Source organism: Macrosteles quadrilineatus, unplaced genomic scaffold (genome assembly GCF_028750875.1).
Source record: "Macrosteles quadrilineatus isolate MER2022 unplaced genomic scaffold, UCM_ALF_1.0 Scaffold_9__3_contigs__length_116548681, whole genome shotgun sequence".
In the NCBI taxonomy this organism is placed as follows: Eukaryota; Metazoa; Arthropoda; class Insecta; order Hemiptera; family Cicadellidae; genus Macrosteles; species Macrosteles quadrilineatus.
The window spans coordinates 73,112,256-73,131,084 of NW_026542602.1; the positions used below are offsets into that span (position 1 = coordinate 73,112,256).

An 18,829-nucleotide genomic window follows, 5' to 3' on the forward strand; every position below is an offset into this window, starting at 1 on the left:
ATTCCAGATCTTTCAGGACCTCTAATGAAATATGAAGCTTTAATTTTATTTGGAACTAAATAAAGTACCTCATCTAAAATGGCTTTCTGTTCCTCAACCATTAGCTGTTCTATCGTTGGCCTGTTCCTCTTGGATGTTGTAGCAGATGAAAAGCTTTACATTATCAAAGGTCCTGACTAAAGTTGTGTCTGGTTGCTGTAGCGTGAGGTTGGATGCCTGTTCGGGTGTGTTTAGTCTAAGAACCTTTTTTTTTACTTTGCCAATTGCGCATTTAAAGGTGTCACACAGTTACAGTATGTTAACGAGAGAATAAAATATGCAGAGGATTGCCATGTCATTTTTGGCATCAAAAATGCCATGTCAGTTTTGGCATCTGGTGCCCTGCTGCTTCAAGCAGATGTGTCTTTAACTACCTTTTGCAGTGTTTCTGAAACCACCTGAATGCTGAATGGGGTGGCTAAGTGCACCATCTACCTCCGAAGGTCCTCTAGGACATAGTGCAACACTCCCAAAACGATTATTGTACCTTGATTGAAGGGTTTTTTCAAAAGTTATCACTGGTTGAATGAAGCTATTCGATATATTTATGAAGTATTTAATGTGTTTTAAATCATTTGACTGTACAATAAATTAAGTTTTATAAGTTTTTTTTTATAACATCATTATCAATATTAAATGACTAACTGATCACGAGCTTCATGATTTTTATCGTGTGTAAAATTCAATATTTTCTAATGAGAAAAAATTAGAGTTTGTGCTAACTAGTATAGTCATCAATTTGATTATTGTTTTCTGATTTCATAATTGACGAATCGGGTAACACAAAACTATCTTTTTGTGCATTCCCAGGACTTGGTAAATGTTCTTTTTCGTCTTCCATCAGAAGAGATAGTACTTCAAGAGATTGCCGCACCTGCAAAATAATTGAGGAAATCTTTAGTAAACATGCTATTGTACTATAATATAGTGTATGTTATTGCAATTGCTCTTAAATATTTCTTCAAAATCTCATGACGCCACAAGGACAGCTGGTATATCTGCAGTGGTCTCCACTTTAGCTGTTAGCGCTGCCCATCCCCACCTCTATTTCACCATGTCGGCAAAGTTGCATTAGGATCAACTCTGTTTGTCGACAAAATAGTACCTATCTCGTATTTAATTTAATTTTACCTTAAGACCTACTGAAATAAACGGTATCAGCAGCAAACTGACACATACTTTCTCCCATAAGCTTGTAAACAAACCTTATAAGCGGAGGGAGTAAAAAAATATTTTATAATTCTTCTTCTAATTTTTATAATTTGTGCATCGGCCCACAATTAAGGCCATAACTCGCACAATAAGTGTCAAAACACTATCAACACCATGACAATTTTTATCAAACAAGTTTTTGTAGAACACCTATATTATATCTTGTATTTTATTTAATTGATCTTTAAAAGACCTGCTTTGAAGAAGTTCCAAGACGTCTACAAACGTACAAAACTGTTGTACAAAATTTTATTCTTAAGAAACTTACCTTGTGTAGTTTTTTTAAGTTAGCCTCTAAATATTCTTGGACCTCCAGTAGAGATCTGTAAAACAGTAATAAATAACTTACAGTTAAGGAATCAAAATGTTAAGTAGCGGTTAGCATTTATCATTGTTTTTTTTTTTTAGCAATGAAATCACTTGCTCACATTTGATCTAATTTTTCTAATCTAGAATTATTTTTCAAATACTGTACCACCTTTTACAGGTCCACATAAACCATACACACAAATTATCTAAAAACAAACTTGTTATAAATAAACAAAGATATCGATCTTAGTATGTGCATTTTTATTGTACAAGTATTTAAGTGAAATTAAATGAAATAATATTTTATTTCCCATAAATTATATACATCAGTACATAAAATAAAATTTTTCTTATAAATAATACAGCAAACATTACTATCTAGATAACAAAAATTATATACTATAGAAATAAAGTGAACGAAAATGTAAAAAAATACCTTCTAACAAAGGAAAAAGTCTACATAGGCAGGGCCTGTGCGTATACTTGAGTTGTGATATTGATAATTGATCAAGTTAATTTAAATTGGTGGTAAATAATGTGTAGGAAAATCAAATAATTTCTATAGTTTCTAAATTTTTAATTTTTTGTCTTGCTTGGAACTGAATTTTTAGTGTGTTCTGGAATGAAATTAATGAAAAAAAACTCTTTATACAAACTCCTATTTTTTTTGTCTATGATATTACAAACATTAATATTTACTCCCAAAAAGCTGATAGTTTCTTTTTATAAACAGCTTATTTTGTTTTTAAATTTGTTCTATGTATTTCTTATGGGGAATACCCGACCTTTGAGAGGGTCTCACATCCTTAAGGGTAGACATTTTTAAATTCTAAAACCTTATTGCAAAACTATATATTTAGACTTTTGACACCTCAAACGATGAAATTGGTTCACAAATAAGGGAGGAGTAGTGTTCACAAAACACGGCTTCACGTATTGTATAGCCTATGTACCTAAGAACTCCAGATTGTTCTTTAAACAATTATTTCTTTTCAAGGCACAAGCTCTCGATAACCTACATCCTATTTTCTCAAATATTTTTTATGTAACCAAACTAGTCTGGAAGAAAATTACTTTACTAAAACTGATAAGTAACCAATATGAAACAAAGTTGTTTTTTTGTAAAAATAGTAAGAGTAATGCGTCATTTTGTCAATACACTCAAAAATTCGCAATCCTACTCATCGATGAGAAACAAAATCGATTGTAATTTTTTAAGGTTAATTCATTATTACCTTTGAGATGCAGAGGGTGATATAGTTGTGAACTGTTGATGAAGTGAAGACAGTCTGTACATCAACACAGCTGCTGAGATAAATAGAAGCACTAGCAGCAGGGTGGAGGCTGCTAGCAGCAACGTGGACTTGGGCACTCTGCTGGCCGCAACAGCTAAGGAGAAGAACGAAGACATTCGATTGAAATCTAACTTACTACAAGGCTCGCAAATTGCTAAAATACTTCAAATATAGAATTGTAATTTGAAATAGAATAACAAAACAAATAGCTTGAAATATTGAAATAAAAATAAAAATTACAAATGAAACCATTGTAAAACAAGTGAGAATTTACAATGTTCATTTCTTCATTAAAATGTTACTGAGTTTATTAAGTTTTTTTAAAATCCAATTCATCGATTCCTTTTCCATTATGTGTATTTTTACGATTTCCAGCTCTGGCATTCTCTTCATTTTCATAAAGTATAAGCATTGACTATTGGATACTGAAGTAGACGTCCCATCTATATGGACCAGCTGTAGCCAATTTTTTGTTAAAACAAACGTAGTTGTGTGAGCCAGTCACAGAATGCACTAGTGACTAAAACTCTATTTTCTACCTTATTTTTTGTTGCTGGCCAAGTTAATTGGTCATAACAGTTGCTATAGGATAAAATAAGTCATTCCAATTAGTTTAAATTGGTAAAAAAGATCGTGTATTTGACAGAAATCAGTGATTTAGATCAGCACAATTTGTCGGTGGCTCACATCAACTATAAGTCGATTTTGGTTAAAAAAAACTGGCTACAAATTAAACATGGGGATGGAATTTCTAAAAGGTATAAGGTTTGGTATTTCAATACTGTTTTGTCAAGTTACAAAAATACAACGCTAAATAAAATATTTTGTCCAAAATAAATACCTTTTTCGGTTTCTAAAACCGGCTGTTTCAAATGTGCAGATGGTGGTTTTTCCGAAGATATTTTAGTTCTTAATGTTGGCTCACTGCACGATATAGACTTGTCACTCAATGACACTTCATCAGGCTCGGCCAATCGAGCCCTTTGACTTAGGGCACTCCGGCATCGCACTTTCTGCAACATGATTAGGCAACATCTAGACTGGATGAGGATACATTTCAGATAAAAATATTATGCAAATCTATACAGAGTGTACTGTAAGTATACAAAGTGGTGTTCCTGTCTCAACTGGTAATACAATATATTGTGAGGGGACCTGTGCGTACACCTTTTTGGATTGCTCTTCTTTGGATTGTTTTTTTTAGATATTTTTAAGTTGGTAGCAATGGTTTGGAAGAAGAATTAGCGAAACTGTTGGATGAAATGCCTGAGCTAAGCCGAGAAAACATTATGTGTTATATCAAGATCAAAAGTTGTATAGATTTGACAAAATCAAGGTAACTTAATTTTTTTTTAAAGCAAAACTCAATTAAAAAGTTATACTATAGAATAAGAAATACACTTTATTATGAGTTGTAGAGCTGATGGAATCATATTAATACAATACTAAAAAATAAGGTTCCTGTACTCCGGAAGATTGGCTGAAGAATTGCAAAAGTGCTGTTGCAAAAAATGAGTGTACACTGATACCTTAACTCTACGTTAAATAATCAGAGTTACTTACATTGGTTGTGATAGCTGGTCCTGTAGAATCCACAACAGGCTGAGCCTCTCTCCATACCTAGTAACATATTATAAATGTAACTCCTCTTGTAAGACTTGTACAAATAAAATGAAAATCAGTTGTACTGCACTCACATTTTCTATAAATATGGTCAAATAACTAGGTACCATGGTGTTTTTGACTTAAAATCAACAATAAATTGTTTTTGAAAAATTGAACATAAAATCTATGGGTCTTATGGATTTAGTGATTAAAAGAGAAGTAGCTTATCTTAATTATAGAGTAGATATATGTACTCTATGGCATTTAACATTATTTTTCAAGAAATATCCCTATATCTCATCTGGTTGAGGTATGATGTTTTTGTTGCAAGATGTTTTGGTGGACTCATTAAAACTTTAATTTGTCATCCACACAGAGGCCGCTAAGAAAGATTTCAAACCAAGCAATAGAGCCTGTACATACTTAATAAAATCACTTGATAAATTGTGGTTGGTAGTTCCAGAACATGATTTCAAGACATCGGAACTTTAGTTTTACAGTATGTCGTATTATAAACAGTATTGGATCATCATCGTCAGGAGCCCAGAGCCCATAGAGTTGCCCTCTTGTACGTATATGAATATGAAGGCCTACGTATAAGTTATCCTTAGACACTTGGATACCTGCACCATGAGCCTGTAGGTAGTGTCTCGGGACAATAGAGAGCTGAACACATGTCTGTCGTCTGCTGTCACCACGGCAACGGCGTTGGGTAGGATAAACGCTGTCTTCTCTTTGGTGAGTGAAGTCACTGTTGATACCGGAATCAACAGCTGAACAAACACAACAATAATCATCATATTACCACAATGTTGGGTTGAATAATGATATATATTTAGATAGATATCCTACACTCTTGTGAAGAAGACAATCTCTCCACTGTCCAAGTTGTAGTCATCAGTGTTAGGGTTAAAAAACATAGTTATAAATCAAGCCTCTGTTGAAATATCTACATAAAATTTTGTTCTCTTTCTTATTTTTTACCATGGTTTTAACCATGGTAAAATTAAATCAGAACAACTTGTAATTAATTATTAGCCGTATAGTAATTTTTTTCTGTCCCAATCAAGTAACATGAAAAACTAAAAGAGAAGTAAATATAGCTTGAATATGTTGTTAAATGGTTATTGGAAGTTAACGATACATTTAAAAAAAACACATACGGACAGACAGAAAACCAGGTGTTTTAGACCCATTTTTATTTGATTTTTTATTGTGTTGAAATACACAAAATCCTCCCAGGGAGTTTGTTGAGAATCAATACCGGTACTCAAATTTGTATTTACTCAATATTTTGACATTGCCAGAATAAATATCCAATTAAATATTGTAAATGTTTAGGGTAATCAAATGAAAATGAAAACGGTACTCCGATTATATAAAATCACTTGAACTCAAACATACAACTCTTATCAAATTTAAATAGGTAGTTGTTTTCTAAACGTCAATATAACTTTCAGTTTTGTCAAATTCTTACCTTGGTCACATATCCAAAAACATTGGAATAAAATGCAAAATAATTCTTTGAAATGTAAAGATGACCTTGTAAAAGAATGTCTGCAACCAGTGCACACGAAAAATCTGTAAAAACAAAAGTTTTTTTATTACTTGATTAAGTATCATACAAATCAAAACAGTTTTTGTTAATTTTATTTTTTGTACAAAACAATTAGATGTCAATATTTTTAGAGACAATGTGTGCAATCTTTTGAGGATGTTTCCAAATAATTATGGCTGAATAAATTAGAAAAATACATGTTCCTTCAAAGAAAACTTTCAGAAGCAACCTAAACTAATACAGCTAACTTTCTTTGAAATTTACAGTTGTTGCAGATTGAAGCTTGCATAACGTTGTCAATGCCCAAATCCTTTGCAAGATGCAAGCTTCTTCTTACTCAAAGTGGCCAACTTTTTGTGGAACCTAATTGGACTTTGGCAATGCACAGAGTAGGATTTTCCAAAGAATACATTTACTTTTAAGTAGGTAGTAGAAGGCCATATCTATCATCAAAAATACAAAAGGCAACTAGCCTCTTTTCGTAAGAGTTAGGTTTTATTTCATTCTTAGACAAAAAAGGTTTTAGCTCTTCAAACCAAAAATAATACAGCTTTCAAAAGGAATACAAAAGAAAAATCACTAAATTACTAAATTTATCGCATTGAGAAATACGCTAACATTTGAAATTCGCTATTGTTGCTTGGACTCACAGTCTATAACTCTCTCATCAGGATGTACATCGAAATGCCTCAAAAACTTCTTCTGTCTGGACTGGCAGGTCGAAGGGGTCAGAGGTAACCCTGGGCCAGGGAAGATAGATGGAGCGCATGTAACAGAAGGAGCGCTGCCACTCAGGTACTTCAATCCTTGTCTGTAAAATTGATAACAAGCAATCTATATAATTAATACGCTACATGAAACTTTGTCGGTTGAACTCCTCCGCCATTTCTTAACCGATTTTATCCATTGACGTCTCATTGGAAAGAGCGTGTCGTGTAGATTTGCAAACTGGCCTTACATTTTTGAAAAAGTCCCTCGGGTTCTGCCCCAGTGGCTTTGAAAGTTCCCATGTTATCTTTATGAAGAACATAATTGTTTACATTTTGATCAGCTGTATAATTTAATTGCTGTTATTTATTTTTCAATTCAATGAAACGCATTGAGTACCTACATTTGTTTACTATTTGAGATTGTGTAAACATAACCCCCAAGACGGATCGTGTTAGTGTGGTTTTATCTTAAATTTGTGTATTTATAGTTGTTTTGTGTCGCTCTGACGGATCGTGTTAGCATGATTGTTACTTAAATTTGTGCATTTATCGTTGTTTTGTGTGGCTATAATTTGTTCATTTATTGTTTTTTTCCCCCTTTTAAATGCCTCCGACGTGACGACAACGGAGGCGTAATCGTGATAACGACCGCAGCTACAGAACAGTGTCACGTAAAGGCATAGTCAGCACCTGACCCTGGACAATCTCAACTAATAGGTTAAAAATGCGCCCTAACACTACCCCAAAACGATTTTTCGTTCTCAATTGGTCCTCTATCAATGACCTGTGTTGCTTGGACAGCGAGGCATTTAGAGAAGGAGAAAACCGGCCGGAATGCTTTAGGTTTATCAATAACGAAGATAAACATGGTCTGAGTACACACCGGTAATCTTTGAGTTGACTCTTTTAAACTTATTCTAAATATGACTGTTATTCGTTTTGAATTATTAACTCCTGTAGTACTTTACAATTGCTCGAATTCGAGCAACATGTACACTAGTATATATTAGTATAATACAGAGAATAAATGGCTTCTATGTCAATTAGTTCTGGTTAAATGCACAAGCCACTACTCAGGTGAAATTTAAAAAACAATCTAAATAAAAAAGTTATTTCAAAATTTTTTTATAAAAATATATATAAAAAATGTATGATTTATTTGGTGTTATCAGCTTTCACACACACAACATGAGTTAGTGACAGTGCATCATTAACCAAGTACAACTGTGATACTCAAACCCATTAAATTCCTCAATGATCAATCAGACAACAAAATTTGTGCTTCCCCAATTCAAATATTACCTTGACTTTCTCCTGACTTGGTGTTTGCTTTTCAGGTGTATAACACACTTTGGGTGTTTCCTATTAGAAAAGTACATACGGTTATGTAATAAACTAATGAAAATTCCCTCTCTTTCCATAGCATTTTAGGATTGCAGATACATTAATCTAACTGCGACAGACTGTTCCCACACTCCGCACCTTTAGTTTTTACTGCTTCCTTCACCACTTCCTACATCGACCAGTTTCCCTCCCTACCTATAGCATTTTAGTATTGCAGACTCATCTACCTGCGACAAACTGTTCCCACACTCCGCACTTCTCGCGTTTGCCATTTATGACATGGATCCATGAATGTAATTAACCGACAAATTGTTTAAGATAAATTTGATTTGTTATAACCTTATTTAGCTATGTAAATCAAATCTGTAAAGTACTGTACCTATTCGATCAGTGGTCGTTTCCAAATCAAGACTTAAATGTAATTTTAAGACTTTCTCTGTATTATTTTATCAGTGGCAAATTTTTTCCTTTGTGCTGTGTTTAGGTCGTTGCATGATTTTAACATTAAATTTACGTTGTTATTTTGTAACCATCATGGCAACCCATAAGGCCAATGTTAAAATTTAAAAACTTTGAGTTAAATTATATAGGCATTATCAAAAATTGAAATTGGTTTCGTCTAAACCTTCCAAAAATTTTACTAAAATATAAGTTTGGCTAAAATTTATTCAGCCGTTATTGAGTTGTAGTTTTATAAAGATTGCATTGAAGTTGATCCCAAAGAGCTTCGCTCTGCTCAATTATGTTGCCAGCAAATCTTTAGCTTGAATAATGAAGACATCTGTGAATTTGAATACAAATTTTTCTACATAACCAAAGTGTTAGGCTACAAATACAAAAGTACTGTTTATACACACTATTATCGCCACTTTTTCAAGTGAAACACCATGTTAAAACAACACCCACATACAACAGCCACATGTGGAAACTAAAAACACTCATCGATTTAAGTGTAAAACTACTTAAAATAATATTCTCATAAAATGATAAAATACTTGTTGATATAATATTTTAGCTATGCCATTAAAACCATTATAGAGGCTACTTATATAATGGTTTACAATATCTGCATATAATCCTGCTGTTTTGGCAACTTGTTTTGGTTCTTCTGGACCATCATATCTGAAACTAGTTGCAGTTGCCAAAACAGTAGCAAAGGTATTGTAAACAATTGTATAATACAGTTGTCCGGAGGCTGAACAACTCTTAACTATTTGATTTTATTTCTAACTCCTTCAAAAATTATCTAAATCATCTCAATTTTAGAAATAAAAATAAAAATATAAGCCTAGTGAGGAATAAAAAGTTAAGCTTACTTGTCTTTCTGAAAGAGAGAAGAGTTTCCAGAAACATCTGGTTGTAGATGATGATCATCTTGTAGTTTCTCTTTAGTACAAGTAACAGAGGGACTGGAAACAAATAAAATACAAATTAATTTTGAGGTAATCCATGTAAAATTTGGGTGACGTGGGACCGATGGTTCAATTGGAGGAGACCATTCATCTGATGATATCACCACGCAAGATCGGTTTTCCTCAAATGATTCACTCGTTACCGGTACTTGTATGGCAATCCCACAGTTGATGGTAAGCACCCATTTTCTAGATCCAATGTTCAATCAAATCAAATCAATAAATCTTTATTCCAAGACAACAATGTACAAAAATCATACAATGCTGTATGATGCGTCAATATATAAAAACTAAATTAATAAAACATCCAAATCAAATTTTCTCATTAAGAAATACAATACACTGCAGAAAGAATATTAATATTATCTAGATACATGGCCTGCTTACCTCAAATTTGTAATGCTAGAGTTAATTGTTATCAGTTATCACCCTCTTCTTATTTTTAAGTTCTTGATGCATTCAAAGAGTAAAACTGTGAGAAGAGGATAAGAATAAAGTACAGTACAGGGGAAAAACAAAGATTTGTAGAAGGAAACTTCCTTTAAAAAAAAAAAATATCAAGATATTTGTATGGTTGTTCTTCAAATTTAATAATGTTTTTAAAAATTGGTATAAGTTTAAGAATTTCCATAAGAATGAGGAATTGTTTTTTTTTTATTTACTTTAGAGTGAACATTTTGAAACGTACGTTTTAATGTCCCTGGCCTTTTATTTCGTAGATACTGTATTTGTAGTATATTATTTATGGGTTTAGTATTTTTGGGATGGGGGCAACATGTTACAAACATTTATCTGGTTTTAAATAGGTTCTAGGTATTTTTTTGTATTTTTTAAGTCTCGAAGTTCTCGACCATCACATGTCCCTAGGGTACATTTTTCAACTTTCTTGCTTTTTTTAGACTCATACAGAAATATATAATGCCATATTTTTATGTCATCAATAGTTATTAAATTTACAAAAAAGGAGAATATAATAATTTTGTTTTCATTATGAAAAGACTACCATGACAAAATTGGTCTGTCCCTCAATTTGACGTCCCGACCATAATGGCAAAATTTGCAACTTTGGAACACCACAGTGGCAATCCTGGCAGCGATAGCGTCAGTTTGTTTTAGATACTGGTTCGGGATGTGCGTTAGTTTTGTTGTGGCTTGGAGTTAAAGATGGCCGTGGATACAAGGTGGATGTAACCACATGACCATCTCCTATAGTACAGTAATTGGTTTCGAAATGTTTCAGTCCAGCGAGCTGAAACCCCACCGGACCGAGGGAGGCTATTCTAGGACCATGCCCTCTGGTTTTCTGAAAGTTTAAGTCTGATTCTAGTAACATTAAGTTCATGCAATGTCATCATAACGCTTTAACTTACGTTTTCTTTCGTTTGATGAACTGGAGTTTCCTTGGTTTGGAAGACTTTTCTTTGGCCGATGACGAATGTAAAAGCTTTTTTTGGTGGAAGCTCTGGACCAAACAGAACATGTCGGCGGATAGCAGCATCTGTCTCGCGAATCACTTGTGCATTTTGATTTTTCAAGTAAAATTTGTTACTGACTTTGACTACACGTCATCACTTTATATATATTACTTAAAGGAATGTCCATTGGTTATCAGGATAACATCTCTATAACTATATTTTGTTTGATCCACAATCTTTTTCAGTTAGGTTGTGTTAATATAAAGTTGAAAATATTTGGCGTGTATGGAATGGAAGACAGGTTGATTCTGAAAAATTATTGAAACTATGTCTTCGTGATTTAAAACACGGTTAATTGACAATATGCTTTTTGTACTGGTTTAAGTTCAAAATAGATAACTAAATACATACAGTATGGTCCATAAAAAACTACTTTCTTATCAAGAATTAATAAAATACATATTTTATTTTACTACGTCATTGGAACAACGTATGCGTTTCTCGTGTATCATGGACGTTATGGTAAGTAAAGAACGTCGAGCCGACCTGATTATCTACCATTTTAAGGACCCTAGGCGTCTATTTGTCTGCACGCAGCACGCATATGCGTGCTATATTCCATTCCAACTCTGCAAACTCGACAATTAAGTTTTAGGGTTAAAATTCTGTAATCAATATTAAGAGCAGAATATCCATATACTTTGTACTCCCTAAAATATGCGTAGAATCATAGACAAATTTGAAGGTTAAATATGCATAGACGGACAATGGTTTTAGAGCACTATATAGTCGTCCTGTAATCCAGCTACTAGGAGGTCACGAATTGTGGATTATATGGATGCACTGTGGATGCGATGCTCCCTGGTGTGGATTAACGTCCGCACTAGTGAGTACTAAGACTATCCGCAGTACTACCCTGATAATTAGACCAATTCGTAAATTACAAGGAAAAAATGTGGTTCGGATTCCACTATAAACTGTAGGTCCCTTAGTTGCCATTAGCTGTATGGGCTATTAATTAACAGCTGTGTCTAAGGAACATGTCGGCCTTAGTCACTAACAAGACTACAAGATCGCGCCACTCATCCTACACTCATCCTTCCCTCATATTTGGGTTAAAATACGCACATAGTGGCGTCCCCATCTTAAATAATTGAATTGAATACAGTTATGTAGTAAAAATTGGTAGTAAATCATAGATCAAGTACTCGAAGCAAGTGATGGTTAGAGCCACGCTAGTATTCGTGGTTAGAGCTATAAAAATAGCTGGCTAAAAATAGACTGGTCCTCATCCCTTGCTGTTAGGATAGTCTATCGATCCACCCCACCACCCCGTGTATCTGCAGCTTAAATCAGCTGTTGCTATCTGGTGCAACGTCTGCAGCTTGAAACAGCTGTTTAATAAGATGTAACATGCAACGACTGCAACTTGAATCAACATCTGTAACCATGGTGTACAATTTAACGAGTAATTTGCCGATCCTGAATAAACAAACCCGACACTGACATGGTTTTTCTTTTAATGTTTCTGTTTATCATTGTAAAAGTGAATCTAGCATAAGTAGAGATTTCGAGTCTTACTACAACGCCAACATATGAGGTTGTCGGTGTCAAGACGAATATGAGTGAACTGAGTGATGAATGACGAAAGCTTTGTTACTGAGTGAGATAATCTGGTTCTTTAGCCAGGATTTAGGATAATTTATTAAACGCCTAGAAACCATAAGGAGGGCTTGAATAGATCACAGAAAGTACTTAGGGCTCAGGATAAATTATCATAAAATATTGTTTAATATTAATATTGTTCCGACAACATATGTATGATATACATGACTAATAGGATAGTGACCAACTTCGCAGTGAACTTTAATTGAAATAAATAAACTTGTGATTGACGTTGCGTAACGGGACATATGTCTTTTGAGCAGGGGTTTCTGTTTTGTTTTTTTACCATAGGACTACATAATTTACTGTGGAATTTTAATTTTCAAGGGAAATTCCATTCCATAACTGTATAACTATCATGTAGTTTCTGTAATCAGTAGTAGGCTATACTATAATTGACTATTATTATGATAGCCTACTAAAAGACAAATAGTGATTGTATGACGTTTAGGTACCTACCTAACTAAAAAATTTGTTTTTATCACATAACCACTTAATTACATGTTTCATGGTAACGCACCGAACACTACGATTTAATCAATGGTAGTAAAATATCTACGTAAACGACAATGTGGACTAAATTATGAATGAGATCCACGGCCTGGCACTTATTGTACAGGAAGAAATGATTCTAAAAAATTTACGGAGATACTTTGGGATAAAACATAGAAACATTAGATAAAATAATAGGTCTATAACCTGTGAAATAAAACAATCAATACATTTTGGATTAAATTCGTTGACAAAGTTATCATAGATTTACTAGTCAAATTATGTCAATTCATGTTAAAATAGTACTTGTAAACAAAAACAATACATTAAGCAACGCTATCTAAAACACAGTTATTATTATTGAGGTTATGGTGCTTAATCGTATCTAGATGCCTCGATCGTGAGCACATGTTCGACGTAATGGGATGTTACGTAAACGAGTTGCATATTTAATTACAATACCTAGACCTAGTACAAGGAGAAGCCAAACGCCTGCAACGCTCGATACTACCCGCACGACTTACAGCCTCAGACTCAGGGGTTGATACTGACGCCACTGCCACCTAGATCGCTATCTCCCTCCCATCGACACCACTGCCTTCTGTATCTCACTCCCATTACTGTCACGTGCTATCTCTTAATTACCGTTATTATACCACACGTAGTAAATTGGAGGCCTAATTATCTCCTTCATTGTGATGTTAAGTTTTATTGTAAGCGGTATTTATTTACAGATTTCAATAAGATTTGAAATTACACATTTAGAAAAATATGTTTAAAAAAAAGAAACAGGGAAACTAGATACCGGTACTGTACATTCTATTTAAAATATACAAACCTCAACTTTTCCCTTCTATTTTATTTATATGTATTTATTTATTCCTTGTTTATTACCTTAAACACTATTTTGCTATAAAATTCAATAATCCATTAGTAAGCAAGGGATTGTACTTCATGTCGACTAATCTTATAAAGAAAAGAGTAAAGAACACACTTTGAATCTACCATAAAAAAGAAACATTGGCAAATCAACTCACATTCATGCCATAATTAATTGAAAAAAAAATCTGTTTGGCCACTACCACCCCTCCCACCATCAATCTGTTATTTTTAGAGGTGGCTATGGTTATTTCCAACCACCAACAAACAATTACTCACTCCCAGGTGATTTCATCACCCATTGGTCATGTTACCTTATCACAAAAAATAATATGACAGTAATACAGTAAAGTTAATTATTTGTTTGATAATCTGCCTTTTGACAACCTTAGAACTTAGGAACTTTAGAATATCTATGCATTCCTCTAGTGATAGAAATGCTGGAGCACCATTCCACAAGCCCTGGTTGTACTTACGTATGGAAGGAGGAGCTCCGCCTGATGGGTGAGTGGTCCAGGTTCAGGTTGGGAGAGTCACCAGGAGATCTGGGAGGCAGTGGAGAACTTTCCTCTCTGTTAAAAGAGAATACAACCAGGTAAACAACAGATACATAAAAAAAACCTCGACTGCTTGATACCATCAACTACTTATCTATATGGGGATTAAAAGACAAAGTTATGTACGGTTATGGTAAAAGTCAAAAGTCACATGAGCAGGCCAGTTGTGATAAGAAAGTGTAGGCAACCTCTCATACCAGCAATAGCTGGCTATCACCCCAAGACTCTACAAATGATCTACTCTATTTATTATACAAATGTACAGCAAACCAAACCACAACGAAACTACCTTAGCCCCTTCAACTGAGTGAGGTGGATACAGACAAAACAATTAGACCTGGTTATAACGAGGAGCTTCTCTCTACCAGGAATAGTTTGATTATTTTCAAGGATAGAATAGCTTATTCATACCCAACCCAACAAAATTAGGTGAAACGAGAGGTTCTTCAGGTTTCTTGAGCAGCAAAGTACTTTATTTATTCGTTTTAAGACTGAGTTTGGTAAATGTAATGATTTGAAAATATAAGATTAAATGATTGGTCTGTGGGTGTAAATCAGTCTCAAACCAAGGAACTCATGTAGTCAATAAGTGCTGTCCAACTGATTTCCCTGGAGAAATGGCTGGTCTGCATAGCATGTGAGGCGAACCATCAATATCTTACCGCCTTGGAAATTATTATTTTAATTACAGTACCATTAAATCAGCTCAGACAATTTTGGCTACATCTGTGAATTTGGCGGAGCTTGTGAAGCACCCACTGCACTCCTGCTTTAGATTTACAAATACTCTTCCAACCCGCACAAAATTCATCATGATCATAAACCAGCTATGGGAAGGTATAAGTCTGAAATGGTACAAATCAGGCCTCAAGGCTCTTTCCTTAGCAATTACAACTTTTAGAATTTCAACATGGGCCTTATGGGTTCCATGTTGGTTTTGCAAAATAACAATGTATATGTAAACAAAACTGACGCAACATGTGTTGCTTTTTGCACACTAACAATACAGAGCAAAAGTAAATAAACGGTATCAGCATTCTGACACATACTTTCTCCCATAAGTTTGTCAACAACCTTTATCATGTGTATGCGGTGAGAGTAAAAATACAGAAATGGGATTTGTAAAATTTTCTTCAGAATATAAAGGACTATAACATACTAAATTGTTATCAAAATCGTTCGGGCCAATTTTGGGAAAATCTGATTTTCCGTTATTTTATGGGGTTTTTATGGGAAAATAACATAATTTACAATAACTTTTGAACCGTAATTTTTACAGAAATGGGATTTGTACCATTTTCTTCAGAATATAAAGGACTATAACATACTAAATTGTTATCAAAATCGTTCAGGCCATTTTTGGGAAAATCCTATTTTTCCGTTATTTTATGGGGTTTTATGGGAAAATCCCCATTAAAAATAAAAATTTCTAAAAAGTAAAAAAACTATCAACATTGTAAGGACCATAACATACTATGTTAAATCAAAACCAGATTTTTTTCTAAAATCCTATTTTTTGTTATTTTATGGGAAAATAACATAATTTACCATAACTTTTGATCCGTAATTTTTACAGAAATGGGATTTGTACCATTTTGTTCAGAATTTAAAGGGCTACAACATACTAAATTTTTATCAAAATCGTTCGGTCCATTTTTGAGAAAATTCTATTTTTCCGGTTTTTTATGGGAAAATCCCCATTAAAAATCAAAATTTCAAAAAAATTAAAAAAACACCTGGAGATACCATGCATTAGAACCTACATACCAAATTTCATCGAAATCGGACTACAGATGTAGTCTCTAGCTCTGTACACATCCAGACACACAGACATCACTTCGAAAACCACTTTTTTTAGACCCAAAACGAATATATCAACTCAAAACTCAAACTCGAAAATTTTGACGAAAACAATACTTTCTCCATATACACTAGAGAGGTATAGCGGGAGAAAGTAAAAAACAATAATTGGATTCATTGAACATATTATAGGCTATTACATTATTAATAACCAATCAGACAAATGTTGCATGATGGTTTGAAGTACCAAAAGATATAGCGATATAGCATTAATTTTTTTTTAACTTAGGCCAATTAAGAAATGATTAATCAATTAATTAGATCTATATGTTGTGTAGAGAAGATAAAAAGTTTGTCCACCAAAAACACAACAAAACAATTTTACATAAAGATATCACAACACCCTTGATTTACGGTTGAGTTGAAAAATTTATGTTCTAGTAGGTAATACAAGGTTTCCTAAAGATAAAACCACACTTTACTTGAGTGCGTGGTCTACTAACATAGGAAATAGTTTTAATCCACTTTTAATCTTCAGCAATTCATTGTTATTTGATGAAAATCAAATGGTAAAAAAAAAATTTTAAATAGACCAATGGTATGTCTGCAGTCTAGCTATTGAGACTTTTCTTCAACTCATCAATTATTAGTTACACAAAATTACATGGTTATTAAGAATTTGTTTTGAACAAATATTTAACTTAAAGCAAGTAATTTCATTTCAAAATTATAGACATTTGCTGACAATTTAGAAGTATTCAAACAGAAAATAAAAGAAAGTACTAATCTAATACTGGGAAATACTTATTTCTCCCTAAAGCTAAACTCTGAAACATACAATTCCCATCGGAAAACAGGTAGAGGCTTGGGCTCAGGCGTGTAAACATCCAGGTAGTCAACACTGCCAACACGAGGTAAACAAAAACACTTGCGTGCCATCTGAACACTCCGTTGGTACTGAAGACAGTCTGCTGCTGAAGCCCCACAAGGTGCTGAATGGCGTTACACATGTTTGAAGCCTTGTCATTGTTCCAACACTTATATCCTTTTAAAATAAAATTCTTAAGACAAACTATCAGCTGACATTGTGAAAACATTTACATCCAGGGTCCAGGAGCAATAACTAGAACTAGATGAATGTTTAAAAGGCCGCCTGTGTAAAGTTGTTTCATGTCCAGAGGATAATCAGAATCAGATATTTAATTTATATGGCAAACATAAAAAAATCGTGGCAACAGTTGATAAGATGGGGGATTTCTCTAATCTCAGAATAAATACTTTGTTAAATCGGAAACAAAAGCGGGAATTTTAAAATTGCATTGGGAAAACCGTAGCTTTCTGTGAACGCGGACATTAGCCCTCACTTCGATCCAAGCTTGGCCTGATAATAGTTTTTTGCCCATTCGGATCTATTGAGTACCCGCAGACTCCTAGTAAAAGGTCCACTTGGCAAATAGGAATCACAACTGGGAAAATCAGGTGTTTCTGTCAGGAAAACTGGAAAAATTAGAGAATTAGTGAAGTCTAGTAGTTTTACCCAAAATAACAAATTGTTTCTAGTTTGTGAAGTAAATTCTCTAATATATTTAAAAAATTTGGTTTTTCTTTTCCGAGTTCGTTTAGCTCTTATACACGACCGATTTTCATGATTAAGGTCTCAAATTGAATGTATGCACACACAGATTTCACATCAAGCATCGGAATATTTATCTACAGTACAATAGAGCCTCCAAACAAGAAATTAGTGCAAGACATCAACAAATTAGGTTACACCGGCCTAAACATATCTTAAACAGATCTTAAATTATGATTAATCTATAAGTGATTTTAATTTGTGATGACGTATTCTAGTGTTATACCTGAAAGTCAAAATAAGTATTCTAATAGAATCTAATATTTTCAAAATTTTTTTAATGTTGTAGTTAACATTTGTCGAGGTATTTAAATTTGGTGTGAGTTAAAAGCATTAGAAACCCTACAACTCCTACTGTTTACGTAGTGTAGATTAAAACCAAAACCCTGCTCTGGTGTTAAGTATTTAGATAAGAAAAACACCGCAAAAAGATTGTGAGTAAACTTAACAAGTAGTTAGTGTTAACAAAAAATCCCACTTTTGTAAAACATATTAGTTTACTTTTATAAATTTGGTCAATTCAAATTACTTTATTCAATGTAAACCGGTGGTTAACATTTCTTAAAGGGTGAACAATAAAGTAATATCATGCGTTTGAAGAAAGTTTATTTATTTAAGTTTAATGCTGAACATCTCCCATTGCTCAAATGAAATTAAATATACATTTTTTTATATCCCAAATATTTCAATTCAAAAAATATATTTTAACTGATTGATAACTGAAGAACATACACTATCCATTTTAACGTTTCACAAAGACGGGATAAGCAAAATTTGAATCAGCAATCTAACGATATACAAAGTTTAATACTCAATAAACAAATAGTTAAGTTGTCCATCAAAATGTACTTTACCTGGATAGCGTAGAGCAAGACTGCAGACAGAACCAATACTGATCAATAAC

General features: G+C 33.4%; 1 protein-coding gene across 1 annotated transcript; it reads right to left on the reverse strand.

Annotated features, from left to right (window-relative positions):
• Window positions 1-608: 608 nt before the first annotated feature.
• Window positions 609-17,231, reverse strand: LOC129003575 (GRAM domain-containing protein 2B-like). The gene is made up of 12 exons (XM_054431872.1): window positions 17,131-17,231; window positions 14,412-14,507; window positions 9,389-9,481; window positions 8,031-8,090; window positions 6,669-6,829; window positions 5,938-6,041; window positions 5,084-5,233; window positions 4,419-4,475; window positions 3,697-3,868; window positions 2,796-2,949; window positions 1,520-1,574; window positions 609-913 (listed from the first exon to the last, which is right to left on the reverse strand). The coding sequence occupies exons 1-12, from the start codon at window positions 17,229-17,231 to the stop codon at window positions 758-760; spliced, it is 1,359 nt and encodes a 452-aa protein (XP_054287847.1). The 3' UTR covers window positions 609-757.
• Window positions 17,232-18,829: the final 1,598 nt, after the last annotated feature.

Bases quoted from the DNA above. Each gene is read 5' to 3' on its own strand.
- LOC129003575 (XM_054431872.1), bottom strand. From the start codon at position 17,231: ATGGCACGCAAGTGTTTTTGTTTACCTCGTGTTGGCAGTGTTGACTAC. The intron at 6,042-6,668 runs GTGAGTCCAAGC...TTGTTTTTACAG, and splicing joins TGATGAGAGAGTTATAGACT to ATTTTTCGTGTGCACTGGTT. The intron at 1,575-2,795 runs GTAATAATGAAT...ACTGTTTTACAG, and splicing joins TCACCCTCTGCATCTCAAAG to ATCTCTACTGGAGGTCCAAG.